Source organism: Dermochelys coriacea, chromosome 3, assembly GCF_009764565.3.
Source record: "Dermochelys coriacea isolate rDerCor1 chromosome 3, rDerCor1.pri.v4, whole genome shotgun sequence".
Lineage (NCBI taxonomy): Eukaryota > Metazoa > Chordata > Testudines > Dermochelyidae > Dermochelys > Dermochelys coriacea.
The window spans coordinates 161,217,012-161,244,855 of NC_050070.1; the positions used below are offsets into that span (position 1 = coordinate 161,217,012).

Below are 27,844 nucleotides of genomic sequence, written 5' to 3' on the forward strand. Positions count from 1 at the left end.
CTTACTGCTCTGTTTTTGTTTGCTCAGAAGTGGGGCAGTGTTTGTATGTAGTTGGCAGAGTAACAAAATACAGCAGTGATAAACACTATATTAAAAATCTTGTGAGTTTCATTTCTTGAAAATGATCTTGCAAAAGTTAGTATTTCCACTACTCCTTTTTAGCACATAATTAATCACTTCTGTGGAGTTGCCAGAAATAACTAAAGTGAAAAGTTGTGTAAATTGTTTAATTTATTAACCTTAACTTTTATTACACTAGAGTCCAGAGGCCCAATCCGATAGGGGTGTGACTGTTCTATGTCCTAAAAAAACTTTAGGAAGATCCAGTTAGTGTCCTGAAGAACTTATAATTTTAATTTGAGACACAGTGAGTGTAACAAACAATAGGAAGGAATGGAGAGGGAAGTCTGAGGATAACAGTAAGATCTTGTGACTTAGTAGATTGCCTATATTCACATCTTAATGTGTTTGAGTCATTTAAGAGGGTGTCTTTGAAAATGCATGTTAACTGCAGAAATTTTTATAATTAGCTTTTACCAATTGTTTATTGGATTGTGTTTAACAAACCCTATGGTTTTGTTTTTGCTTTGTTTCAGGAAACAGTTCCCATGTTATACACAGCAAATACTTACAGAGCACTGTAATGAAGTATGGTTCTGTAAATTCTCCAATGATGGAACTAAACTAGCAACGGGATCGAAGGACACAACTGTTATTATATGGCAGGTTGATCCAGTAAGTGCTCAGACTTTAACGTGTGTGTGTGTGTGTGTGTGTGTGTGTGTGTGTGTGTTTAAAGATAAAGACCTAAACTATCTGCATTTCTTCTAAATCATGCAGTCCTTTCTTAAATTTTCATTGTGCTTTTGCTTACGGCTTTCCTAAAGTTTTTGGTTTTATTTCAGTGAAGACCTTTATTTTAAATCCTCTTTACTTTTAATTATTTGAATTATTTTAAATAGAATCCTGTCCACCATTTAAACATGCCACCTCATCTTTGAGTAATAAAATGTTCACAGACCATATAGAAGTTTCATCAACTATCTACTAGTTGCCATTGTACATACAACTTGAGGAAATTTTCTTGATTCATGTTCTGTGAAAACCTGGCAAAACTCATCAAGAAAGGATGTCGTTTTTTTGTTTTTTTTTCTTCAAGACTAAGTTCTCCTGACATTTTATATTGTTACTATATATTGCTTATTTTCTTCAGCTACAAGAAAATAGCCAAATCTCCTTACCCTAGCTATTGAATATCATCAGTATCTTTCCTGTCTGTATTGTATTTTCTTGTAAATAAAATGCTTGAGCGACTCTGAGATTATTCAATCCTAGTGATACGTTGGTGTTTCAACCGCATTATGAATTAGATGAAATTTATGTTCAGTTATTAATTGAAAACGTATTAGGAAATGTGACACAAATACATATACATAATATACTATATGATTGATATATGTATATACATATCAACATGCATGTGCGCACACAATTTTCTTCTGATTTCTTAGAGTTGTAACTCAAACCTTTTGAGAAGATTTTAAAAATTATGCTGGGTTATTGTTACTCAAACCCCAGTTATAAATATGCAAGCTGCTCCTGCGTCCTGCAGCAGGATCTGAGTTGAAGGGAAGCCTCCTTCTCTTCAATCCCTCCCCACCCCCAAAAAAAGAGGGAATATACCAGTTGAACTCTTTACTTTTTGGGGGAACAGTGGGGGATCTTGAAAATAGTTAACAGACGAGTTGTGTGTATACATCCAGCTTGGAAAAACTTACTACTAAGGATTCTCAAGGCTTGGTGCTGGAGATGATTTTTAATTGGAGCCAGACCACTCTATAGTTTATAAATGTCAGAAGGCTGTTACAAAAAAAAAAAAAAAAAGTGAACTCTTTTTTCTAACATGGATTGAAAGTTCTATCTTATTTAGAGAAAGTGATTTAAGGGCAGATCTATGATACAAAATGATACCTCCAGTAGTAGCAAATAGTTTCATAGTGAATCATTAATTATATATTATTTAATCATACCAAAATAAATGCACTTTAGGTGTTTGAAATTGTGCCAAAATGTTAAGCAAGCAAGGGTCACTAGAAGAACAAACTAGTGAAACACAGCTTTTCTAATGGTGGTGGTTTGGAGAAATTCCAAGAAACTGTATTAACTCTATTAACAATCAGTAGATTTGAAATGCATTCCTGAGTAAAGCTGAATGGAACACTCTTGTTACAGGACATATTGAAGATGGATTTAAATTGCATTAGGCCAACCAGTCATTTGGTTTCATAGTTACCAGGGCATATGGAGTTCATTTATTTCTCTTCCCATTGTTTCAAGTAATGGTTGAAAGTAAACAAAACAACTGGTTCAAGAGAGACTGTCAGACTTTATCCCAAACTTATTCTATTCCCTATCTATGTGCTGATAGGGAAACACTCTTCAGATTTTTGGTCTATTTTAATCCTTTTGGGTTCCATCAATAGTTCAGCAAAGAGTATCCAAACCCTCATATTTGTCCTGAAAATAAACATATCCCCACTCCCGAAAGTCCAGTGTAATGAAAATGCTGCTGCTGAAATTTTCTTTCTTGTCACTCTGACTATCCCATGCACATTGAATTCAATCTGGTCTCTTGCATCAGCTTCAGCCTCCTCACCCAGAGGCTCTACAAACTTATCTGCCCCTATATTTTTGCTCTCATTTCCTCTTGCTCTTCTTCCACTACTTTCAGTCCTACTAGACTGCTCACTTTGATTCTGTCATGTCAGTTAGTACCTTGACTTAAATGGAACCACTTATGGGGAAAGATACTCTACCTTTTGGTCTTTCTGTTTTGCCTACTTGCTATATTTGGAAGAACTACCATGTGTCCTCTCCTCAAAATCCATCCTTAAAGACACCCAGAATGAAAAAGTTTCCTACCATGGTCGTCTTTTCCTGAACTATTGTTCCATGTCTTTTTTTTTTTTTTTTTTGTCTTGTCTTGTCTGTCTTAAAATGTGAGTTCTTATAGTAGGAAATGTTGTAACTGTTTTGTAAGGGGATATCGGCTTAGTGTTATGAAAAACAATATAATTGACCCTGTTCAACACTTTTTTTGTGATGTTTTTGGCTTTGAAATTGAAGTAAATCCATACTAGTTTTGTAGCTGTGCTGCGACAGCTGATCACCAGGCACAAAGAAAGAGACTTAAAATATTTACCCGAAGCCAATAAAGAAGCTTGGGGAATGGAGCTGCAGGGGCAGGGCCTTGAGGCGTGTGTTAAACTTACATCTGTTGTTATACCTCCACTATAATATCCTTGTTGGAAGGAAGATTAGATCTTTCCCTTTCCTCAGCGCCTCCTTGCAGTTGGAGTGGGGTGAGTTCTGTCTCATGGAAGAAAGGTTGCCTGCTAGTCTTCAACAAGACAAGGGGCATAGATCGATCCTCCATTGGACTTTCAGCATTTTGGTAGAAACAGAACTTTCAGTCTCTGGCAGTAACATGGGCTCCGCCTCCTAACTAGTTCACCAGTTTCTGACTCCACAACTACAGGCAGGTGAAAAACAGACCCCTTCTTGCAAAGTTTAGATTAATAACAGAATTCTGCTGGTCTATTGCAAACTTCTAAAATCTGGAGCAACTGGATTTCAGAGCAAAAAGACCTAAGATTTTGGAGGGCATAGGGATCACATAACTAGCTATATAGGGGAATCTTTGTGCTGCTGCAGTACCTCAGGCAGGAATTTCCCCTTGCAGCAACAGAACAGCACGTGATTTGGCAGTGAAACATGAAGAAAGGAGAACTTTGCTTTTCTTGCTCTTACCCCCATCGAGTGCGTGGACAGATGTCTTTTGTGTGACAAAGAGAAGGATTTGGTGGTTGCAGCCTCTCTTGCAAAGGGATTGCCTAGGCATCCCTCTCCCAGTGGACACAGAAGGAGGTGCAGGAGAAATAGCAGGTGACTGGCATGCCCTCCCCTAGCTGGCGAGGGCAGACAGGCTGAAGACTCTAAGATACTGTCAAACTCTGTCTTCAGTCACTGAGGACCAGTGTGGCCACAGAGAGATGGTGGTGTGTGTTTGGTGCAGATGGGGAACAGAAAGGTGAAAACAGCAAGGGGGGGCTTTAGACCTGCCCTCAACCATTCATCTAGCCCTCTTCTGTGTGCTTTGAGGGGTTTTTCTGTATGGGCCCATCTCCACTCAAGAATCCAGCTCACTAGTCTATCCAGTCTTATCGCAGATCCTCCAAGGTTGGAGACTGCTCACTTCCAGGGTATGGATTGAGTCAATTCAATTTTATTAAATCACATATGACATATGCACATACAAAAAGAAAAACTCCATTTTTAAAACAGTAACATCCATATAATGCATTAAAATGTCAATCGGAATTTAATATTCTCTCTTCTTCAGCATAATGTGTGAAGGGCAAAAACTGCCACTGATTTAATTACTGGTGATTGAGAAAATACTAAAAACATTATTTCTTTTGTATAAAAAAAAATATTTTACCATCTCAAAAGGCAAAATCTAACATTCACTCAAAAGCTGGGAAATTCTACAATCCATAAGAGGACGTAGATCTTCCAACGCTCCCCATTTATATGGGCAAAAACAAAGATGGGAAGAAACCTTTCCATAGCCGCCTTTAAGGACCGCAATTTCCATGGTTTGGAATCTTAACTGAGTATTGCCTTACATAAATGAGGATTTGATAACTCATTCAAATATGGTTCAAAAACATGGACCGTCTTCAAAATCCTGAACCATAGCTGCATTTTTGTGTTTGGTACTATCTGTCACTCTGAGTAGTTGACTTAAGTTGATTTAAAACATATTGATAGTAAGTAAATAACAGAAAAACTTCACTTAGCTATAATAAATTGAAGAGCCTTCTGCCATGGACATAAGGAATACCCGGGTTCTTCCTCCATCTCTTGAAGGTAAGGACAGGCCAATCTAAACTCTGGAAGTACCTCTCAGGCTCTCTGATCAGTGATCTCATGGAACCTTCCTACCTGTGCCAGCCCAAGCACCCCTCCACTTCCTTCACTGGGGGTACTGCCTCTCTCTGTCAAGGGGGAGTTGAATTCTCTCCAAGATCCCAAGTGAAAAAGAGCTGCCTTGAATAAGGCTAAAATTAAAACAGAGGGAGGTATTGCTGGAGAACTCTCACTAGGTCTCAGAACGAATTCCAGAGTTCCTATATATATCCCAAGGAGTCCAAAGGGCTCCAAGCAAAAGGGGAGATATTGCCTGTCCCCTGAACAAGAGGATGTGCAAAAAATGGATGCAACAAGCTGTAATCCATTTCCTCTTCTCGCCATCACAGAAAAAAGCCAGAGGAGTTGAAGGTAAGATTCAAGGCCCTGATGGCTAAAAAGAAAAGTGCCAAGACGCACGTGACTCACCCCTGCAATCCTAGATATAAGTTTTCTGAGACATTGCAAAGGGGGTGGCAGGATGTTTGTTTTGATAGTGGTGCAGTTGTTGAAGTCCATCTGGTTATAACAGGAAAACCTCCAAAGAGGTCTTGAAGAGTAAAATGAAGTTGGTTAGACTTTATCCATTATTGGTCTAATCTTTAGTGAAAGCTTGTTCCGTTTGAGCTGGATCCCCTCAGCTTTAACGTTGGATAGTGGTACTCAGCTACTTTGTTATCTACATTGTCCCAGAGGAGTGCAGATCTCTTGGCAGTTTGTAGATGGAGATGTGGTTTCTAATGCAGCTGGGACCTGATTCTTGGCAATTCATTTTCAGCCCATCAGAGGGAAGCAAATATCTTGTTCTTATGGGGCAATAGACTCCCCTTGTCTATGAACAATCCTAATATAGAAGGGACTGGCAAAGTAAGCGGAGACCTGACTTCAGGAATGGGACCTTCACCCCTGCCTTTTAGCATGACAACTTTCTGGACTACCAACCATGAGCTTTTTCATGTCCAGGAGGCACAGCAAAGTCATTCTTGTCCAGGAGAAGATGCTTGAAGGTTGCTGCCATGGAGACACTGTCCAGCTGAAAACCTGCATGTGGCTCTAACCATTCCTACTGTTCTCACTGTAGTCAGGTCCATCTGGAAGTAAAAAATGAGAGGCCCCGTTCTTACTGGGTAAGGGGACTTATTTTACAATAACAGCATGATAGAAGAGACCTGTCCTCTTTCTATACTGCAAAAGGACTGTATTGTAGCAATGCTTCACCATGGGTTGCCTGGCATTTAAAAGGAATTAACTGGGGAGGTTTTTTTTGGTTGTGAGTTGTTCTGACTATCATAGTTACTCTGAGGATATCTTTCCCTGAATGTCCACTTCAAATTCCTTCCAATTTGGCAAAGAGACTGGAACAGAGGCTGATGCTATGATTCCACAAGTGGTAGAAATCCTCCAAGAAGGCTTAGCTTTGGGAATGATAAAGTTTCTGCATTATTTTGCATCCTTTGGTTAAGAAACTGCCCGAACAACAAAAACACCTCAGTGCACCTGGACATACAGCAATTTCTTAGAACAGCCTTGTTGATCAGGCATTTCTGTGGAAATTGTAACCTTATTTTAATGCCCTGACACAAAAAGCCATTCAAGTGACTGTCTGGCTGTTAACCAATGCAGTGACTAAATTCTGCAAAATAGTTCTTAAACTTCAGTGGGTACAGTCTTAGGAGGGAGTGCTGCACGTTTCACTGCAGACAAGTTTTTGTAAGAGAGAATGTTTTTGTTTCAGTATCTTTGTTCCCCCTCTTAAAGCTCTTACACTGCTCAAAATGCTATTATAGGATTTGTGGACCTTGCTTCACCAAAGAATAGGAAAACTCTTCTTGTCTCAACGGGGGTGGGTGGATAGGTGTGTGTGTGAAGTAGCAAGGCCTGTACGCCTAGCCCATCTGGGGCAAATGAAGGGATATGTGAAGGTTTTTATGTACTTAAATTTAAAGAACTGTAAACTCCATTTCCTGAAGTAGGCATATGTTTTTTTTAAATTAAATCTAAAAATCTTAACCTAAACTGGAGAGCAACTTCAGAGGAAGGAGTTTAGGCTGCTGCCAGTGTCTGAGGTCTGTCTGCTTCATGCAGTAAGCATTGGGCCTTCTGCATTAAGGATCTATGGACCTTGCTATTTAAGAAAGGAAGTTTTCAGGTAAGCACAAATAAATAATCCTAATCTATCTCCTTTTCTAGCCTGTTTTCAGATTCCATAAATACCTCCAGTGCCTGTCTTAGGGCTCTTCCTTGTTTTCCCAAGGGGTAGGTAATTAATGAGTCTAGACAGTTTCACTGCTGCAGTTTGGACCCTTATGGGCAGCAGGGAACATGGCAAGAATAGTCTTGTTTTCATTCTGAGTGCTTGGGAAAATGTGAAAATGGCAAGAACAGTCTCTTCTGCCCATAAGGTTCTGATCGGGGGCAGTGAAAATAACTAAACTAATCCCATTTCATCAGCTTTGGCTAGCAGCAATGAACAGTGACAAAGGAACTGGATCCGTGTGCATACTCGGTACTGCATTGGTTCAGAAGGTTAACTCTGCACTCTTTACTTGCCAGGGGTGATTTAGTGGAGTTGGGTGTTTTTTTGTTTTTGTTTTCCCAATCCATGAAGAGACTTTTCAGTATGGGAAAAGACAAAAGCCACAAAGGATAGTGGGCAAGTAGAAAATGTTTTCAAATAATGGAGAGTAAAAATACCTAATAAATACTCCCCTGATTGACCAGTTATAAGCTGTAATCACTATATGCTGCATCTTTAATATGACTTGGGACAGATTCATGAGACTTGACACCAATGTGACTACAGTGTCATGGGCCAATACTCAGCTGGAACATTTCAGGGTTTGGATCAAGCCAGCAACTGACAAAGTGTTTAATACCATAAACACCTTAATATGTCAAATAGTTGATAAATATCTTAAGACTTCACTCTAATGAGCTGTCCTGCCGTTTAAATTGCTCAGCGCTATCTTGCATTTTACACTCTACTGCCATTTTAAAGTTATTCAGTAGGCAAAAGGAATGCCTCATGCATTAACTAAACTATCAGTATTAATGACTAAATAGAATTAAAACAAAGGCACTTCTTCATAATTGGCTGACAGTCCTGTAATATTTTATATCACTTTAAGGGAGGCTCTTACATTCCTAAAACTACAAAGAACTGAAGGAAAATACTCTTATTATGATCAATTGCAATATTTTATTTTCAAATTAGCAGTTGGAAGTGTCGTAGCTGACTACGGCACTAGGATCCAGGAACTTTGAAATTCTAATCCTAATTCTGTCACGTTCACTGCCTGACCCAAGGCACCTCACATAACTTCTCTTAAGCATCTTGTAAAACTTGGTTAACAATACCTGCCTACTTCACAAGGGTGTAAAGACTGGTTCCACTGCATAAAGTTCCTACAGTGCTTTGAAAATTAAATATTGCATAATTGCTAGGTATTGTGCATCATCTAAAGTATGGACCATATTGTAGAATTTTGCACAGAACTCTGTCAATGAGTTCCACAACAAAATAAAGGAAGAATATAACATTCTAAGAATACTTACTAGTACTTCTCTTTGTATGCTAGGGATCTTGGAAAGACTTTTTTGTGTATATATGGATCTATTCTATAGGGTAGTAACTGCTCACTTACAAATAGAGATTAAGATTCTCTAAAGAGAATGTTTTTGCTTTTAAAAGATAATGGCCAAATCATACAGGCCTGAATTGGGTAGAAATCCTGTCAAAACTCAGGACTATAGAATTTGGCTCAGATTGTCTTGACCAGCAGCTCAAATTGTTATGCCAAATAGTGACTAGTCTTTTTAGCATGTGTATTTGTTTTACTTAGGATACGCACCAGCTAAAATTGCTTAAAACATTAGAAGGCCATGCATATGGTGTTTCTTACATTGCTTGGAGTCCAGATGACAACTACCTTGTTGCCTGTGGCCCAGATGACTGCTCTGAGCTTTGGCTCTGGAATGTACAAGTAAGCAATCCAATATTAATATAAAATTTCATGTTTAACTCTAGCAATTGGCTTTGTTATGCATTGGAACTGTTCAGTAAGGATGAAATCACTTCAGTAAGCTTGTTTCTATATAGGTGAACATGGAAAAATTGCAGTTTTTTCATTTTATTAAAAATGTTCCTAATAGACCCAGATCTTTCCCAAATCTAGGTAGAATATAAAATGTGTATACTAAATGTTAACAGAACTGAAACTAATTTGTCAGTGAGTCTACTCTTTATGGATCTTCTGTCCTTTCAATTCTGGAATACAAAGAGGTGACTGTAATGTTTCCATTCCAAGTGATCATCCATACTAGAGAAAAGTTACTGTGGGTTTGTGTGGTGTTTTTTTAAAATCTGGACTTCAAGAGGATTTATAAGGAGTGAATTCCTTTAGTGCCATGGTTTTTACAAAGTTGAGTTGTAATGTTTCTAATGTTCAAGTGACATTTATGGGGCTTATCTCCAAGGTGAGGAAGTAGCCAGGAACCCAAGTTTTGTGGTTTCTTTAATTTTGTGATCCAAGTGGCCAGTGTGGTGGAGTCTGACCCATTCACATAGTGCTGAAATGCTTGTAGGTGTGATCCAAGAGCATTTGGTCCTGTCTCTTCTCTCAATGTGTGAGACAGTTAAGAGAGTAATTTACTTTTTGGCTTTAGAAGAAGCATGTGGCCCATACAGACTGTGTGTCTGGCCTAAAGGACAAGTTCAGATTGTGAAGAATATAAGGTGTCATTTAAAATAAAAAGGTTTCTAGCACCTGTGGCTGCAGAGATCACATTTGAAATAAAGTTAACAGTGTAAACCAATAATCATTGTCTGAGTTTGCAGACAACCTGAAACAGTGACTGAGAGGTAAACTCGGTTCCTATTAATCTCTGTTGGAATGTCGACTCTTAAAGACCTTTCAGTATCAAGGTTACATATTCCATTGCTGATCATTGTAGGGGATGGGAGTGAAGCCCTTGAGAGAACAGGGAATTGTTTCAGGGAAGGAAGTATATAGGGAAGAACAAGAGATACTCAGAAAAACAAAAGGCAGAAGTGGTGGCCTAAAGGGCAGCAGAGTCACTTCATAAAAGCTCACTCTCGTCAAACCTCCCAGTGATACCAGTGGGAGATCAATGAGGATTGAGGGGAGTATGAAGTTCAGAATTTATATCCCAGTGGATTTATATCTTGGACCATAGTGAAACATGGCATTTGATCCTTTCAGATGGGTAAGACACTCCTACTTTACAATCCATGGACAAAAGTCCATCCTAGCATGGAGAGTTTAAAATGCAGTATCCAGAGAATGGTTAACTATAAGCTATTGTAAGGAAGACAACCCACTGCAGAGAAGCTAAATGAACTCTTTGCATTGGTTTTCACTGCAGAAGATGTGAAAGAGAATCCCACCCCCTAACCATTAGTTTTAGGTGACAAATCTGAGGAACTGTCACAAATTAAGGAGCCAATAGAGGAGATTTTTGGAACAAACTGATAAATTAAGAGTCAGCGGGGGCAGATGGTGTTCATTCAAGAGTTCTGAAGGAACTCAAATATGAAATTGCAAAACTATTAATTGTGATATGTAACTTGTCCCTTAAATCAGCTTCTGTACCAAATGACTGGAGGATAGCTAAGGTAACGCCAATTTTTAAGAGATGATCCTGGCAACTGCAGGCCAGTAAGCCTAACTTCAGTACAAGGTAGGGTGCTCTGAAACTATGGTAAAGAACAGAATGATCAGAAACGGCAATAAACATGATGTGTTGGGCAGGAGTCAACACGGCTTTTGTAAAGAGAAATCATACCTCTCAAATCCTTTAAAAATTCTTTGAGGTGATCAACAAATATGTGGACAAGGGTGATCTAGTGGATATAGAGTACTTTCAGAAAGCCTTTGACAAGCTCCCACACCAAAGACTGTTAAGCAAAGTAAGCAGTCATGGGAAAGGAGGGAAGGTCCTCTCATGGATCAGTAGCTAGTTGAGATAGGAATAAAGGATCAGTTTTCACAATGGAGAGAGGTAAATAAGGAGCGTCCCCCATGGATCTGTCCTGAACAGCACAGGTCCCAACATGTTCATAAATTATCTGGAAAAGGGGGTGAACAGTGAGGTTGCAAAATTTTCAGATGATACAAAATTAAGCAGCTTTGGACTTAGCTATTTGAGAAGAGTTACAAAGGGATCTCGCTAAACTGGGTGGCTGGGCAACAAAATGGCAGATGAAATTCAGTGTTAAGTGCAAAGTAATGCATGTTGGAAAAAATAATCGCAACTATACCTATAAAGTGATAGGGTCAAAATTAGCTGTTACACTCAAGAAAAAGATCTTTGAGTCACTGTGGATAGTTCTCTGAAAACATCCGCTCAGTGTGCAGCGGCAGTCAACCTAATAGAATGTTCGGAACCATTAGGAAAGGAATAAATAAGAAGACAGTAAATAACATAATGCCAATATATAAATACATGGTACGCCCACACCTTGAGTACTGTGTGCTGTTCTGGTCTCCCCCTCTTCTCCCCCCCCCAAAAAAAAATATTGGAAAAGGTACAGAGAAGGGCAACAAAAATGATTAGGGGTATAGAACAGCTTCCACACAATGAGATACTAAAGTGACTGGGACTGTTCAGGTTAGAAAAGAGATGACTAATGTGAGGTTATGATAGAGGTCTATAAAATAACGAATGATGTGGAGAAAGTGAATAAGGAAGTGTTTCTCCCTTCACATAACACAAGAATTACCCAGTTAAATTAATAGGCAGCAGGTTTAAAACTAACATAAGGAAGTATTTCTTTGCACTACGCATGGTCAACCTGTGGAACTAGTTGCCAGGGGATGTTGAAGGCCAAAAATGTAACTGGGCTAAAAAAAAAATTAGATAAGTTAATGCAGGATAGGTCCATCAATGGCTATTAGCCAAAGTGGTCAGGGATGCAACCCCCATTGTTCTGGGAGTCCCTAACCCTCTGACTGCCAAAAAGCTGGGAGTGGGCAATTATTAAGTGATCCATCTCGTTGTCCTGTTCATTCTCTCTGAAGCCTCTGGCCCTTGTTGCTGTTGGAAGACAGGATACTGGGCTAGATAAACCACGGGTTTTGACCCACTATCACCATTCTTACATTCTTAAGATTTTTGGTACTCTGCTTTCTAGTGTAAAAATAATGTACTGTCTCTGCATTCTTTTGGTTTCCTCTTTTCTTCACTTTCTGTGCCTGTCATTTATCTTTTCCCTTCCTTCATTGATCTTTCACTTTCTCCTTTCTTGACATCTCTTCTTTCCTTTCTTCTTCCCTCCAAATCAATTAAATACACCCACTGCCTGTCCTGGCTTCAAATCTGAAGTGGAAGCAAAATGAGGCTGAGCACATTGCAGCAGCTGGAGTCGGAACATGGCTGACAGTTTCCCATACTGAAAGAAAATCAGAATGACCCCAGCTCCACCTCCTCATTGCACCCTAAAAGGCTTTCATAGTGTGCAACCTTTTTTTAAAAATTTTTTTAACCTTTTTATTCAATTAATGCAGTGAAATGTTCATAATTAGAAACACTAGGCTAAGTTTTCATGCACATCTAATAATTATATGTCTGTAGGGGTGGGCAAAACTAGATTTTGTAGTGGTTGATTTTCTTTGTTTCCTCTCCAGACTGGGGAGCTGAGGACAAAGATGAGTCAATCTCATGAAGACAGTTTAACCAGCGTGGCTTGGAATCCAGATGGGAAACGCTTTGTAACAGGAGGGCAACGTGGACAGTTCTATCAGTGTGTAAGTTCTACCTGTGTGTTCATGTCCTCTCAGAACACTTGCTTCATTGCAGCTGAAAACAGCATATTGTACTTAGGAGTAAAAACTAGAGCTGTCAATTAATCGCAGTTAATGCCTGCGATTAACTAAAAACAAAATTAGTACTTAACTTTTTTTTTTTTTAATCGCATATCTCTGGGCGGGGAGGTAGCCCTGTGTGTGGTGGAGTGGAGGCTGAAGCCCTGAGCCTATATTTAATATATAGAAAATATTTTAAAATATTTATTTAAATAAATGGTATTCTATTATTGTTTAATAGTGCAATTAAAACTGTGATTAATCAAGATTAATTTTTTTTAATCGCTTGACCACTCTAGTAAAAAGAGGTGTAACATCGTTAATGGGTCTCTTTTTCTCTATATGTTGAGGTAGTCACTAGAATACATGTAATGAAAAATAATTTAACTTCTTTATAAATTTAGCTACCCGTGGAATCTTCTGGCCCTCCTACATTTGGAGGTAGAGTAGCATGTATACTAACACCCTCACAGGGCTTTTACATTCTTTGGTACCAAAGCAGGTGTATTACTGAAACAAACATCAATATGCTGGGTCAGTTTAGTTGATTTGAACAACATCTTTAGCGTTCTCTGACTTTGGTTCACAGGAATCATTGACTAGTGAATACTTTAGGCCAAGGAAACTAGCTTTCTATAGAATTCATATTGACTATTTATTTAAATTTCTTGCATGCGAAGTTATCCTTTTTTAACTATTTATATTAAAAAAGGGAGGGAGGAATCAGTCCTATGGATATGCTATGGACTTCCATCCATTTGGGGGTCTGGTTTCTTGCTGTCTGGGGGTATGGTGATGGTGCTGAAAGAGTTGAGGTCTTTGAATAACTGGCTGACTTGAGCCAGGAGTTTAGATTTCAACCATGTCAAACCTCAAAGGAAATGAGATAGGGGATTCTCCTGTCTCTGTTGGTTTGAGGGTGGAGATGGAAGGCGATTCCGAACAGTATACTAATTCTCATGATCACCAATACTTTATCCAATACGGGAAAAAGAGAACTCTTCTCTTTTGCATCATTCTTTTAGTTACTCCTACTAAAACCTCTCATCAAAATTCCTAAGGGTATGTCTACACTGTGAAATTAGGTCAATATTATAGAAGTTGATTTTTAGAAATCAATTCTATATAGTCAATTGTGTATGTCCACACTAAGCGCATTAAGTTATAGGAGTGCGTTCTCACTACCGTGGCTAGCATAGACTTACGGAGTAGTGCACTGTGGGTAGCTATCCCATAGTTGATGATAGGGGGAGCGTTGAAATAATTGCAGCTGCAGGAGGGGAAAAAAGGGAGAGTAATATTTAAAAAGACACAGTTCAGAGAATAATGGGTAGACTTTCACTGTGAACCAAGCTGTTAACATTGCATAGCACATGTGCCTTCAGTACAAGGTCGCATTTTGACTCTTGTATTGAGGGCCCGCCGTTTTGGTATGAGAGATCACACATGCAGGGCCAGGCAACAGAATTCGGCTTGCAGACAGCCATGGTAAGCCACAGTCTTTCGGCTTCTTCAACCTTCATACCATGTGGGAATGGTTTCAAACAGCAGTGCCCTCCTTTCCCATACCAAGCACCCGTTGGGCTGGCCATTTAAAAGGAGGGGCTGTGGTTTTCAGGTTAACATGCAGCACAAACCCAACTAACACCCCCCCACCCCCCAAATTCTCTGGGATGATCGCTTCACCCCTCCTCTCACTGCATGACTAGTATCAGGGAAGATCCCTGCCAGCCAAACGCAAACAGCTCAGCATGAATGCTACCCTCCCCTCCCCCCCAGTATGGCTAAAAGTGGGGATGATTTCTTTTCAGCCACAGGCAAACAGCCCAGCAGGAACGGCCACCTCTGACTGTCCCCTTAATAATGTCTCTGGAGGATTTCCACTCCATCCCCAGACACATTAACAGACTTTTCCAGTAGCTGTACTGGCTGCGAATGCATCCCAAGTCTTCAGGGCAAATTAATCATTTAAACACACTTGCTTTTAAACCATGTATTATATTTACCAAGGTACATTCACCAGAGGTGCCTTCTCTGGCTTCATGGTCCGGGAGCCCGCCTTGGGAAGGTTGGGAGAGGATTGGCTCCAGGGTGATAAACAGTTCCTGGCTGACAGGGAGAAGGGTTTCTCCGCTTGCCTGTTGTGCACTATCCTCCTCCTCCTCCTTTTCCTTGTCCCCAAAATCCTTATCCCAGTTGTGTGAGACTCCCCACTTGCAGGTGTCCACAGACGGGTGGGGTAGTGGTAGGGGCACCCCCTAGAATTGTATGCAGCTCATATAGAAGCGGCATGTCTGGGGCTCTGACCCGGAGCGGCTGTTTTGCCTCTTTGGTTTTTTGGTAGACTTGCCTGAGCTCCTTAATTTTCACACGGCACTGCTGCAGGTCCCTGTTATAGCCTCTGCCCATCATGCCCTTGGAGATTTTTTTTTTTCAAATATTTTGGCATTTCGTCTTTTGGAACGGAGTTCTGATAGCATGGATTAGTCTCCCCATACAGTGATCGGATCTAGTATCTCTCATTCAGTCCGTGCTGGAGCTCTTTTGCAATTCTGGGACTGCATGGTCACCTATTCTGATGAGCTTGCCACGCTGGCCAAACAGGAAATGAAATTCAAAAGTTCCCAGTGCTTTTCCTGTGTACCGGGCTAGTGCATCTGAGTTGAAAGTGCTGTCCAAAGCGGTCACAATGGAGCAATCTGGGATAGCTCCTGGAGGCCAATACCATTGAATTGTGTCTACGCTACCCCAAATTCAAGCCGGCGATGTCACTTTCAATGCTAATCCTCTCGTCGGGAAGGAGTACAGAAATTGATTTTAAGAGCCCTTTAAATCGACAAAAATGGCTTCATCGTGTGGATGGGTGCAGGGTTAATTCGATCTAACACTGCTAATTTCAACCTAAACTTGTAGTGTGGACCAGGGCTTAGAAATCTAACATAAAAGAACACCTTGGTTATATTTCCTTCCTATACAGGATCTAGATGGTAATCTCCTTGACTCCTGGGAAGGGGTGAGAGTGCAATGCCTCTGGTGTTTGAGCGACGGGAAGACTGTTCTGGCATCGGACACACACCAGCGAATTCGGGGTTATAACTTTGAGGACCTTACAGACAGGAACATGTAACTACCTTTTTCTTACAAATTCTTAATTCTCATAAATCTAGTCTGATTCCCCTGTTGAGAAAACTGTTAGTTTGTGTTATGTATCCGAACATCTATCTACATTGTATAGTTTCTCTGTGGATCCAGCAAATACTGAAATAGAAATAGATGACTTAAACTCAGTTCTGCTTGTAATCCCCTTTCAAATATAATACTAATGGCCCACTTAGTTATAAGTATGAATGGAAGTATTGCAACTGAAAACTTTTGTGCTTTCTTGGTGTTACCTTTTTTTTTTAATGTCCAAATAGTAGTGCTCCTAACATTATGGTGTCTGTCCTGTGATTTCAGAGTACAAGAAGATCATCCTATTATGTCATTTACTATTTCAAAAAATGGCAGATTAGCTTTGTTAAATGTAGCAACTCAGGTAAGTTGATAGATAAAAATACAAATAAGACTTTTTCTTACCACTGCTAATTTTATTTTTTTAGAATATCTGAGGGAATTTGGGATCTGTAATGATACTAAATAATAGACAAAGCAGTATTCCATACACAACATATGAAGTTCACAGTATGTACATATATACAAATAAACAAATGTAGGATTCTCCAAAAGGGAAGATGTCGTGCTTTTTTAAGGCTTCACAAAACATAGTATGAAGAGAAATATTTTGACTGTAAATTACAAAATATCTGCTGCTAGATTTAAACACTTCATTTTACTATGTTTGGCTTCCCAACATTGCAGCAATATTCTAGTTATCATCCGTGGAATATTGGTGTTCCACATAACTTTTCTTTATGGACTTCAGGATTTAAGTATTTTGGAAACCCCAAACTAGAGAATTGGGTGCTAGAATAAGAGACAGGACAAGTGTTTAAGCCATTGTTCTAGTGTATGAGATGCATTCAATTTCACATTATAGTTTTATTGCCTAAGCTAGTTGACATGCCAAAAAAAACAAATGATAAAAGTGGAATACTTCAAAGGTAGGTGCTGGATATTGTCTTACAATAAAAATAACCTTCGGCATGCTCTTTGCCCCCCCAGGGAGTTCACTTATGGGACTTGCAAGACAGAGTTTTAGTGAGAAAGTATCAAGGTGTTACACAAGGGTTTTACACAATTCACTCGTGTTTTGGAGGCCATAACGAAGACTTCATCGCTAGTGGCAGTGAAGGTAACATCGGCTTTACTGACTTCAGATGTCAGTTGTTGTACATTTCAAGCACACACTGTGTATAAAAGAGGATGATGCAATGTATTTTTTTAATTAATGTTAATGCTGTTACCAGCAACTATCATCTATAAAAGGAAGTTTATTGTCTACAGAAGTGAACGAAGGTGTGTCTCAGTGCTACTGAAGTTAGATAGATATAGTAAGGACCAGTCCTGCTCTAGCAGAAAGGATAGCCTGTATGCTCTGTCTCTTCCATCTTTCTCCTATAATGGGTTTATAGCACTGAGTAAGCTTTAACTATGTGTGGGTATGTTGGGTTTTTTGAGAGGCATGACATTAGCAGTTGTGCTTTTGGCCAAAATAGTTCTGTAGTGAGTAACTTAAGTTCATTTGATTGGTAGTTTTTCAAAGGCAGGTGTGGTCAGATAATTTTAATTCCAGGAGAGTAGTCATCTCAACTCAAGTGGAATTAATTATAATGGGAGGAAAAACAAAGTCACAAATCCAGCAGTTGATGACCTGGCAACTCTAGCAAAGGTTGTTTTTTTGTGATTTAAGATTTGTGGTTTTCATACTTGTAAATCTATGGTGAGAATAGAATTTCGTTTACCAAGCCTGTCCCAAACTGCTTTCGAGTGAACTAGTTCAGGCTTGTGAGGGGCTTAGCTCCTTCAACTCCCATTGAGATCAATGGGACTTGAGGGGGCTGACCCCTGCTCAGGCCCAGTATTTGTAGTGTACTAAGGTAAACTGAGTAGCCGCTGTTTGTACTCAATAGCTCAAAGTGGAACCTCTTTGGAAAGAGGAGGCGTTGACTAGGGCATGCTTTCTTATATATTTATTTTTATTTTAGTGGAAACTGCAAAAATCTTTAAATTTTAAATCAAGTTTCTCCTCTGCCATTACCTAGTGGAAGATGCCAGCTGAAAGACAGCACCTCTAATGCAGTGTCATCCTCATCATCTTTGAGCCGGAGTCTAGTGTGGGGTTTAGTACTTGTGTGCCTGAAAGTTCAGGGCTTATGTGCTGAGCCATACTGATGCTTTGTGTGGGGGAGTGTACATGGTACAGTACACCAGTCCTTTTTTTTTTTATTATTATTTTTAATTGACACTTCACTTATGACCTACTATGTGTATGACATTAATGTGGTAATGAATTTATCCAGGTCATCTTAAGAACAGCTTTTTTTATTTTTTTTTATTTTCAGTGTCTAAAAACTACCCTGCTCTAGCTGAAGCTGATGGCACCTTATTTAGATTCGGACTGCCAGAGCTGTTGCCTCTTTGCACTGAATTGTTGCAAATGTGGCTGCTGTGAAAGTCTCTCTGTACCAAAAAAAAGTAACAGATTAGAATGTCATAACCTCTTAAATGTAAAGGTATGTTGTCAGCTAGGTAGGCTTTTTTGCTACCACCTGCACTTGTAGGAAGAAAATAAGAAATCTCTTTTGAAAGTAAAATTGACTTCTGCCTTAATCTAGCTCGTGTGTCCTTTTTCACACACATCCACTGTCAAGCACCAAAATGCTGGCTTGTGTTTACACGTTGATTCTCCACACAGCGGATGCTGGGCTTATGGCCCAGAATAGACAGCACTGGTTTGGTTTTGTTTGATAACAGAATGAATACTTATCTCTATCATCTGAAATCAGGGGATTGAAAAATGTAAACACGAGGTGTATTTCATACAAATACCATAATGAGCTGATTAAGCAGAAAGCAATTTCTTTACCAAATGATTCCCAGATCCTATTCTAGCAGGTAGGTCAGAGAGTTGAGCCTGTTTTGTAAGGACCCAGGGTAAGGTGTGTGTTTGTTTTTGTTTTTTAACTTTTAGAATCGCATTGGATTGTGTAAAGTGTTGTCCTTAGTCTGTTCCTTTAAAGCTTTAATTCTGAAAAGCTAGTCTAGTAGTGTACATACATGTGAGTAGATGGAGCTAGATAGTTTGTTGTAGTTCAGTCTATTTGAGAGAACCTGATGCAGCCTTTAGTAACAAGTCAATCTATAGGTTTGTCAGAAGCTGTTAATCTACATTAGGAGAAAATATCTCATTTTAACTAGTTGGTCTTAAATAAAATGCAGTTCATTATAAAGCAGTATGGGTTTTTTTATTTGAGAAATTTGCAATGGATTATTTGACCAATTATTTTTTTTAAATATATTGCATGATAAACAGGAGTTGCTACAGTTCACAAAAGGAGGTTCTTTAGAATCCTATTTGAAATCTATGTAGTATGTAGGTCTTTACAACTTCAAAATGCCATACAAACATTTAATTAATCCTTACCTTGTGAGGTTGGTCAGTAATTCTTTCTACTTTACACATGGGGAAACAGAGGCACAGCAAAATTTTAAAGGTGCATGACCCCATTAGGTCATTTACCAAGTTGGTTAGAATTTTTGGAGGCCTGAGTACCAAGACTTATGCTTTAACTATTTTAAATGCAGCCTTATTATTACTCATAAATATTGCATCTTAACACAAGGTCCATGTAATACACATGTATTGTCCTCTAAATATTGTATTTATATATATCTATATATAATATATAGATAGATGTATATAAATCTCTGTGTGTGTGAGAATTTTTATATAATTTATTTTTTTTATATCTATCAAGACACTGTTCAGTGATCACCAGTATTTTGCTTGAATCCGCTTGCAACAGCATAGCCTTAATTTAGGAGGAGATTGATTTTGTGTTTCTGGACATGCGTTGGCTGACAATTATAAGATTCAGTGCCATCTCAAATGCTTTCCCTCAGATAATGAGCTCATTAGCATTATAAGTCTTAATAAGACTTGTCTGCGTTGTGCCCATACTCTTGATCAGATCCCCTCTTTAGACTTTGATTTAGACTTTAGTGAAATCAAAATCTTGTTGTGGTGTTGTACATTAGCAGGGTTCAATTTCAGAATTTGCAACACTTAATTTTTTTTATTATTATTTTTATTTTATTTTTTTTTTTTTTTGCACTGATGTTTTTAGGTCTCTGGAAGAGTGCAATTTTAATATGAAAAAATTAGGAGATTTATGTGCTTAGGACATTTTAATTCAATATTTCTCATGCTTCTGCTTCAAATCGATTTTATTTAGATCACAAAGTGTATATTTGGCACAAACGTAGTGAACTGCCAATTGCGGAGCTGACAGGGCACACGCGTACAGTTAACTGTGTGAGCTGGAACCCGCAGATTCCATCCATGATGGCCAGCGCCTCCGATGATGGCACTGTTAGAATATGGGGACCAGCACCTTTCATAGACAACCAGGATATTGAAGGTAAAGCAACTTCCATATATAGTTAAAAAGAAACTAATAGAAAGCTTCTGTAATTGAAAAATCCATCCAGTTGCTTTGGATTTCTTGACAATAATTAAAGCGTACAATAAGAATATAAAATAGTAAACAACCCTTAAGCCTCAAACAAAATTGTTTCCTGAAAAAGGCCTCAATCATCAGACCACAAAATAATCTGTCTACTTATTCCCTCAAACATATACAGCTGGAAAGAGATACTATCATAGGCATCCAGGAACCATTTAAACCCCCAACACGGAGCTAGAGTGGATTATAATGTCCCTAGATACCTCAAGATGGCTTAACATCACCTGCATGTAGAATAACAAACTGTTATGCGAATACTAACGTCACTCTGGAAACAGAATGAGGGTATTTATTTAGCCTTAAGTGAATTTAATGCCCCGAAAGGTACTAGATAGCCCTGGTGACTAGTCACTTATCCAGAGAACTGGTACAGCACAGGCAGTAGAATTGCAAGTTTTCCCGCCCACTGCTGTCTCAACTCTATTGAGGAAATACTCTCATTCTAATACAGGGAATTTCAGTTTCCATGTCTGTTCAGTTCCTAGCCCTTCTACTGAGATTGCTAACAAGGTTGCTGCTGATGGTAGCTCTTGTATGAATACTTGCCACTGAACAGCTGTCTGGTGGTAATGACTTAAACTAAATCAGCCCGATACTTTGTATTCTATTACCAGTCCCAACAAACCCAAAATACTTTCCAGCTCCTGTTCTTGTTCCTTTCCCTTCACATTTCCACCACCTGTCTGCTAATCTAAAATTTAAGGTCTGCCTCCCACAGAAAAACAAATGCTTGTATAACATGAGTAACAGGAAAAGTGGGGCAGAGGGGTAAACTTCAAGTAAAAACAATGTGGATTTATTTTATAGTGCTCTGTTTACAACCTAGGTGGCATAGTTGGATTAGTGTTCTGATACTTCAGGAATCTTAAAATAAGCAAACAGTTTTTGTAATTGTTTTCACTTAATGTTCTCTGGGAACTTCTGAAGTCCAACAGGGCTGTCTCCGTAGTGACCCTTTCCCAGTATAGATCTATATCTAAAAATTGTCAGAGGTAAGTAAGAGATTCCACTAGGGAAAAAAAAAAAAATCATGTCAGTTCTAGATCAGTGTCCACCCATGGCTTATTTTTAGTGCGTCGCTAATTTTTGGTTTGTTTTTGGTTTGTTTTAAAGTAGTGTGTGTTGAGTAACAAAAAAAACCTCTCCAAATACTGCGTGTTAATCTCCTGAAAGAGGAGAGAGGATATTTAGAAGTCAGAGAGCGCTACTTTTTGTTAAAGTAAAAGATTATTGGTTACATACATTAATAGAATGCAAAAGAGTAGCTCCCCTTCAGTGAGGAGGATAAAATCCATAGCACATGATTATTCTGAAGCATGTTAAATTTGTGTGTATGTTACATGTATATAAATAAGTTATATTTATATATCTTGTAGTGGAGGTTGTTACACCTTGAAAAAATTCCTTATCATCCAAGTTTAATCTTTCTTTTACGTTTCATCTTGTCTTTGCTCAGAGGAATGCAGTAGCATGGATAGTTGATGGCGAATTTGGAGCAGACGACTTCTCTTTAACTTAAAATTAGTCGTATTTTAAATGGCTTGGGATTTGGTGCAAACAACATGATTGATAGCTGGACAGACATGCTCGTCATGAAAAAAGAACCATTTCTGAAGCCCGATCGGGGCCAAACATTTACCACCTTGCTTCATAGTAACCAGTTGAGATGAAGCACGTCGTCAGAACAATGTTGGACGCCGTGTCGAATTACCCCCCCCATCGGTTGTGAAGAACTGTGCTACATTCAGGCTAACCATTGAACTCAGTATATATATTTTTTCCCTCCTGCCTTTTTGTCTGGCGGGCTACTGTTCTTGTTGCTCTTCTGTGTAATGAAGTTTAAATGCTTGTTTGGAAAACTTTATTTAACAGTTTAGAAGGCTTGATAGAAAGAGTGCTTTAGTCTGAAGAGTATACATTGGATAGGAAAGTATTTCCTTCTCTTGTTTCTCTAAATCTCTCTCCGCCTTATTTAGCTTGAGATCTTTGCAGCTTGGTTCATGGACTCTAGCCTTGCCCGTTGCGCAGTATATATAAATCCAGACGATAAACCAGTGAACTATGTCAAAAGCACTCTCAATATCACACTTGACAAAAAGTTTTGTACTTTTCACATAGCTCGTTGCCCTGTAAAGGGGTTAACAGCACAATTTTTTTAAAAAAATAAATTATTTATAGGATTAAAGTGACTTCATTTGTATACATTTGGAATTTAAACCAGCTTAAAAAACAGTGTCATGAAATGCAGTATAACTGATGCTCTTTTAGAGTATCATGCAAGGCATGGTCAAAAGCAGTGGCTGGAAGGAGTTTTACACAGGCTACGTAAAGTATTCTTTTAAAAGAAACCTCATTTCCCATCTTAATGAAGAAACAGAATTATTTAGAAGTGAGAGCTATCAAAATGCACCATGAGACTAGTAGTTTATTAAATAGGACAAAGGTCAGTTTTTAAGATTACATAAATACATGCAACAAGTTTGTCTTAACTTGTGCAACAATTCTGATAAAAGCTTAGAGAGGACCTGAAACAAGGATAATGCTGTTTTGCTTTGTAATTTTAAAATTTAGTAAAAGTACCTTTATCATCCAAATTACAATCCATATTGACAATTTGTATAATTTTTCCACTAACTTAACTACAACTGCAGAATTTTCCTTAGTATTTGACTAACGAAGATGCATAGATTTTTGTTTGTTTGTTTTTTTTTTTTTGAGGTATTTTGAAGTTTACAGGTTTAAATGTGTCTGCTGGACCTTGTTCTGTGCTGGTGCTGTGAATAGCCTGACATTTTTAGGAATGGTTCCTTTAATTTCTTATTAAAAAGACAGTTTAAGTACTGTATGCTTCTCAAAATAAACAGGTGGCCTGGTATCTCTAGTGTGCTTCTGCACTACTCGGCAATTGGTTATGGAATGGTGTTAAATTGCCTCTTGTCAACTGGATGGTTAAGGTAGTATCAGGGCTGCCATGAAGTAAGAGGGAGCAGGGAAGAAGGCAGGCCATCATGAAAGATATGAACAAAAGGGTGGCTGAGTCTCCTACTGGGACTAAGTACGTACTCTAGTGTCCTCCTTGGTTGAGTGAAGGGATAACTGTCCATGGGAAGAAAAAACAGACTTGTGGTTGGGTAATGGGAATGGAGGAAATAACAGTCATAAGACCCTTTTTTAAAGGGTGGGGACAGGACCCAAATGGATGCTCCCAAGGCATATAATACAAGAGATTCTAACAGACTATGGCTGTTAGGGTCTTTGACTCTCACTTGCATGAAATCTTAAACACTGAAAAAATTATACACAATTTTTGCTGAGACCAATCCTTTAATTTGACCTCATCCTATGTTTTGATATTTTTCCATCTGAAATAAGAATTGAATGTCAGTACCTTCAATCTTGTTCATTTGTCTTCAGCTTCCTAAAATTACTTTAAAATTCAACTGAAATGCTTTTTAAACCAATATAAAATACTGTTTAATAGTAGAATTCAGTATCTGTGTACACTTGGATTACAAACCAACTTTAAACCAAAAAATGGAAAATTAGTTCTCTTGACCTGCTAATTCTGGAGATCAGCATTCTGTTTCTTCTGCCACCGTTGATGGCATGTCACAGCATGAAGATGATTGTCTTGGTTCTGTGGTGTCAGTGATACTCGTACAGGTTTCAGGAGAAGCAAAGAACACTGAGCTCAAGTCTTGGCAGGCTAACCATTTTGGTTTAAATAAGTCAAATATCTGCATTTTTTGCAGTGCTTTACATCTTCAAAATAGCGTACAATTGATAACAGCAACTGTGCTACTATTTATAACTTTCCAGGCTTCACACATTCTATTAATTTGGCATTTTAAGCATTTTTAGAGCATTACTCTCTCCTTTAAACCTAAATAAAAATCTCTTCTCCACTAAGAGCATGTAATGCTGTAACTGAAGGGTGGTTTTTTTGTTTTTTTTAACCCTTTATACTTTTAGATGACATGGAGCCCATTCTGTCGCTCTTTGTTCACCCAAAAACTAACACTGACTTGACTGGGAATTTTGTGTGTGTAAGGAATGTGGGATCAAGCCCCTAATATAAATCCAGAAGACTGATTTGTGCTTAGTCACTTCACAGGATTTTCAGCATAGTGCCTATAGCTAAAACTATTAGCAGGGACTCCATATCTAGTGTAAGCTGCATTAGAGCACACTTGAGTCAGTACCTTTTTTTTTTATTGAGATATGTGACACAGAATATTAAACTTTAATTCTCTCTTGCCAAAATACTTATTCTCTCCTCCCCCCCCAAGCTTCTGGACTTTAGAGTCTACTCCTAATGTATACATGGTGAACACTTCGGAATGGGGTTAGTGAGAAGCACATTTTGAGATTGCCACTTAAATTTAGTTATGTAACTCAACTATGCAATATAAATGGTAAGGCTTCTGTACCAGCTCGCTGGTGTGGTTCATTTCTAGAAGTCTGTCTTACCAAGTTTGCTATATACATTGTGCCTGCGTCTTGCACGTGATATACAGATACTGATAGGAAGGTGAGACTGTGGCTTTATGGTACTTAGTCTTACAGCAAGATTACCTGTAGGCCTATGGGCTGTGAATGATAACTGGCTACTGTTCTATACTCTAGACTAGACTAAAAAGAGCAGCCTAAACTATTTTTAACATGCTACCATATAGTCATAATGTGTGGTTTGAAAAGTACCAATACTTTTTGCCCATAGACCAAAAATAAGACTTTGGCTATGGAAAAAGCAAATGCAGTAGACTCATCTGCAATGTGTTAATTTCCATGTGCTTAAAAATGTTCCTAGGCTGGGATCTAAGGGTTGGAGCAAATAAGAGTCCTATTTCTCCCCAACAATCAGTTATTTCTAGTAACTGATGCTATACGTCTGGGGGGAACATACTGTAAGCTTGTTTTTTTTGCATTTTTTTTGTAGCTGTTTAAAATATTCACAATAGCTACTCATCAGCAATGTACATCTTTCCTGAATTATGCTTAACCATTTATCTGAATGTGCCTGCGCTGTTCAGGTAAGTAGTTTTTTTGAGAGGGATGATGGAACACAAAGGGGGAAATAAGCTGCTGTTACAAATCTCTGTTCTGAAAAACTTTTATGTCCAATTCCCTCACTCTTTTAGTACAAGTTCTTCAAATGTAAAAGAAGTAACCCTAATTTTAAAACTAGTGTAAAGATGCAAGCTGGAAAACTATCCAACTCTTGCCAATAACTTGTCATCCTGGTTTCAAGCAGGTAACGTTTAATGCAATCAATTCACTATTGGCAGTATTTGTGTCTAGTGGCATCTCGCTGCACCAATAAATGCTGCTCCCAATCCAAACAAAAGTTTGAAGGTTTTTTTATTAGGATATTGGTTCCTGGAAAGTAGAATTGACTCAATCACTCTATGTTGAGTAGATTATATACATAAAGGTGGGGGAAATCAACATACAAGTCTCTAGTTTACAGCTAAATTTGTTGGCTGATGTGAGGGACGACCAGAGAGGAGAGAAGACGGACTTTCAGTAGACTCTTGTTCATATCCATATCCCTAAAACAATAAGTTGTCTCAATTTAATTTATTTGAAACTCCTAAAAAGAGGAGCACCAATCCTATATATGGCTTTAAAAAATACACATTGGTTCATGTCCATTTTCAGCTACCATACTTGATTTAGGAAGAACTGCTAATTTTAAAGACAATTAGCAAAACTTCATTAACTCTTGTACACTTTTTTCTTTTTAAAACAGGGTGGACTTCATTGAATTGTTCAGTGTTGAATTGCTGCAGTAGCTGCCTCTTGTTGCTGAAACACAAACTATAAAGCTTTCCTGTCTGCTAAACCAGATTACCTGGGTTCAGTAAAACAGCTAAGTGTGAACGTTTTCCTATTTGGTATATATGAGAGAGAGAGAGAGAGAGAGAGAGAGTGTGTGTGTGTATGTATGTGTGTATTACATAGACATGGAACCAAGTGTTCTAGGTACTGGTCATGTTTTATTGCATACTTTAAGTCATGTTGCGTGTATGTGAAATGTCTTCTGACTACAGGCATCAGTTAATATCGGTATATTTTTATAAATTTGAAATTCAGCGTGCCCCATCTTTCACTTAAACATTTTACATTGTTAGGGTAATGTGCTAGATTTGAATCTTAACATTTTTAGGCACAGATGGAAAAAAATTATTGGCTCCTCGAAAATGTATGGGACAAAATGGATCATCAAAGCATGTATGTACTTACAAACCAAGCTGTAGAGATCAAGAAAAGAACTTTACTGTTGATCTCAAGATTTCTAAATTGTCAAGATTTATATGGAGTTGTGGTGGAACTAGTTAACACTTAGAGCTTTTGGTATGTAATAACTATTTGCTATGGACTGATATTAAATGTTTCAAAGGATTGCGTTCTTAAACTTCCTGGATTTTTGTTACTGTCCTCTTGGATTATATTTAGTAGTTTAAATTTCTTTGCTATATTATTACATTAAAATATAAGAATGTTGGATCTCATATTTATTTTTCACTTGTTTTACTAATTATTACAGAACACCCTTTGTTAACTTTTTTATTTTATAAATGTGTAGTATTTTAAACATCTTTAAAAAGAAAATTGTTCAATTGGAACTACATAACTTCTGATTTGTTTTTATTAGGGTTTTTTAAAAAAAAAAACAAAACACTTTTTCCATGTCAGTGCACAGCACTTAACAGAAATGTTTGTATTCCCTTTCTTCAGTTCAATAAACAGAATGAATAACTGGACTGAATATTCTTAACACTCCTAACCTTCAGTTACATGGCTGTCAATTAGCTGTCCATTTCACCTCAGATTTGACGATTAAAATAGAACTTTCAATATTTTAGCATTTTTAGTGAATATTTTCCCAAATATGTATTTGAATCTAACTTAAATGAAGCTGACCCTTTCTAACTTGGCTCAAAATATCTGTTTAGACTCTTAGCCTTTGCTTGTTCAGGTTTAACCTACACTAGCTGTTTTGTAATACTTGACACTTACAGTACTTTACTTTTTAGTATCTTAGTCTGTGCTCATCTACATTCTATTAATGTGTGCACTTTCAAAACAGTACAAGCACTGACTGACCCTTCCTGTTCATATTGAGGGCAATAATCTAGATACTAAATGCCATAGGGTAGGGATTGTCTTATCTTTTTTATACAGCACCTAGTACAGTAGGGTGCTGCTACATTAGACCTCCCAGGTAATGCTGTGCAGTGGTATTAAACTACTTTTTTTGGGTAGGTATTTCCCACCACCTTAAGTCGGGTCCTGCTTGAGGCTAGCATTGAAACTACAGTGTTGACCTAAAGAAGATTCCTTCTACTAGCTTCCCCTTTT

General features: G+C 38.2%; 1 protein-coding gene across 5 annotated transcripts in view; it reads left to right on the forward strand.

Moving 5' to 3' along the window:
• The window catches only part of WDR26 (WD repeat domain 26), a 47,338-nt gene extending 20,092 nt beyond the window's left edge, over nt 1-27,246 (forward strand). For 3 of the 5 annotated variants that reach the window (XM_043511706.1, XM_038394132.2, XM_038394133.2), the window contains 8 exons: nt 597-735; nt 8,814-8,954; nt 12,618-12,737; nt 15,772-15,917; nt 16,251-16,329; nt 16,956-17,085; nt 20,189-20,374; nt 21,936-26,994. In XM_043511706.1, the coding sequence (XP_043367641.1) occupies nt 597-735; nt 8,814-8,954; nt 12,618-12,737; nt 15,772-15,917; nt 16,251-16,329; nt 16,956-17,085; nt 20,189-20,374; nt 21,936-21,961 (967 nt within the window). In that variant the 3' untranslated portion in view covers nt 21,962-26,994. Of the gene's footprint in view, nt 1-596; nt 736-8,813; nt 8,955-12,617; nt 12,738-15,771; nt 15,918-16,250; nt 16,330-16,955; nt 17,086-18,295; nt 18,420-20,188; nt 20,375-21,935 lie in introns of those variants that run through there. The other 2 variants (XR_006280220.1, XM_043511707.1) reach the window with 2 other exon arrangements.
• The last annotated feature ends 598 nt before the right edge of the window (nt 27,247-27,844 follow it).